Raw genomic sequence first — 1,103 nt, forward strand, 5'->3', positions numbered from 1 at the left:
CCCGGGGGGACTTGGGAAGCCTAGGTGGGAATCTTAGCGGGCCATGCAAAAGAGAAAGGGCTTGGAGGGACATCTGTATGCTGAATACAGCATAGGACAGAGAGCTCTCTGATGTCAGGGAACATTTCCCCCTCTTCCCATGCTGTACTCTTAAAAATTTACTCCAGACATGGGATTTAAAACAGAGAGCAGAAACAACCCTTATGAATGGTAGAAAACCAAGAAGGAGGGCTTCTACAGACAGGCAGTCCTCAACTCACTCGTGTCCGTTGGCTGCTAGGCACGGAAGACCAGTCGTGCCACATTTTGGAGAAAAGCCATGTCAAATGCAGCAGGAATTCTTCCGCAACCCCAGATGTAATTATATTACCGTCAGGGCCGGCCTGAGGTTTCTTTGCACCCTAGGCGGGACTAACTTGTGGCGCCCCTCCGATGAGGTTGCCTTGTGGCGCTCCCCTCATGCTTGAGCTGCCGCTAACCCTCTTCCCGGGCCGGCGGCTGCTGCTTTATTATAGATGTTAGAAATATATTCTAAAAAAGGAAAGGGGAAGGAAACGAAAGCTAGGGGCTTAAAGGAGAATTGGGACGCAATTGGGACACAAGAAGGCCAAAGAACAGGAAAGGAGGAAGGGCATTCTCAGGTGGCCTCCTGGGGCTGAGGACGCTTCTTTTAGCAGATCCCTTCCCGGAGATGTCCCTGGGCGGTGAGAAAGCCCTGGCGGAGAGCAGCTTCCCCAGCCAGACCACCCGCCTGCCGCCCCTCCCCTACACGGCCACTTCTCGCCGGAGCCGGCCTCCTCCTCCTTGTCGTCAAGCGGCGCCAACAGCAGCCTGCTGTGCCCCAAGCCCCTCTTCAGCCTGGTGAGCGGCCTGGTGGGCATGGCCAACCAAGCGCCCCCCTCCTTCCTGGAGGCATCGAGCCAGCCCTCCCCCAGCCCGTTGGGCTCCTCACTGCAGTTCGCGCTACCCGCTGGTGGCCAAGGATTCCTTCCAGCTGCCCATCATCCCGGACTTCCTGTTCCTACAGCAGCCGCCGGCGCCAGGCAAGCTGGGCAGCCTGGAGCAGAAGCCCTCCCCCAGCCCGCCGCCCTCGCTCACGCCGC

The 1,103-nt window shown here is 58.3% G+C and overlaps 1 protein-coding gene across 1 annotated transcript; it reads left to right on the forward strand.

Annotated features, from left to right (window-relative positions):
* Positions 1-677: 677 nt before the first annotated feature.
* LOC107120228 (early growth response protein 1-A-like) lies at positions 678-1,043 on the forward strand (the record flags this gene model as incomplete). Its single annotated transcript, XM_015422868.1, is given in 2 exon segments — positions 678-767; positions 770-1,043. Coding segments are annotated over 2 exon segments (364 nt in total), but the record flags the coding sequence as incomplete, so codon positions are not given.
* Between the last annotated feature and the right edge of the window lie 60 nt (positions 1,044-1,103).

The sequence above is a fragment of the Gekko japonicus genome, unplaced genomic scaffold (genome assembly GCF_001447785.1).
Source record: "Gekko japonicus isolate JY-2015 unplaced genomic scaffold, Gekko_japonicus_V1.1 scaffold33428, whole genome shotgun sequence".
Taxonomy (NCBI): domain Eukaryota; kingdom Metazoa; phylum Chordata; class Lepidosauria; order Squamata; family Gekkonidae; genus Gekko; species Gekko japonicus.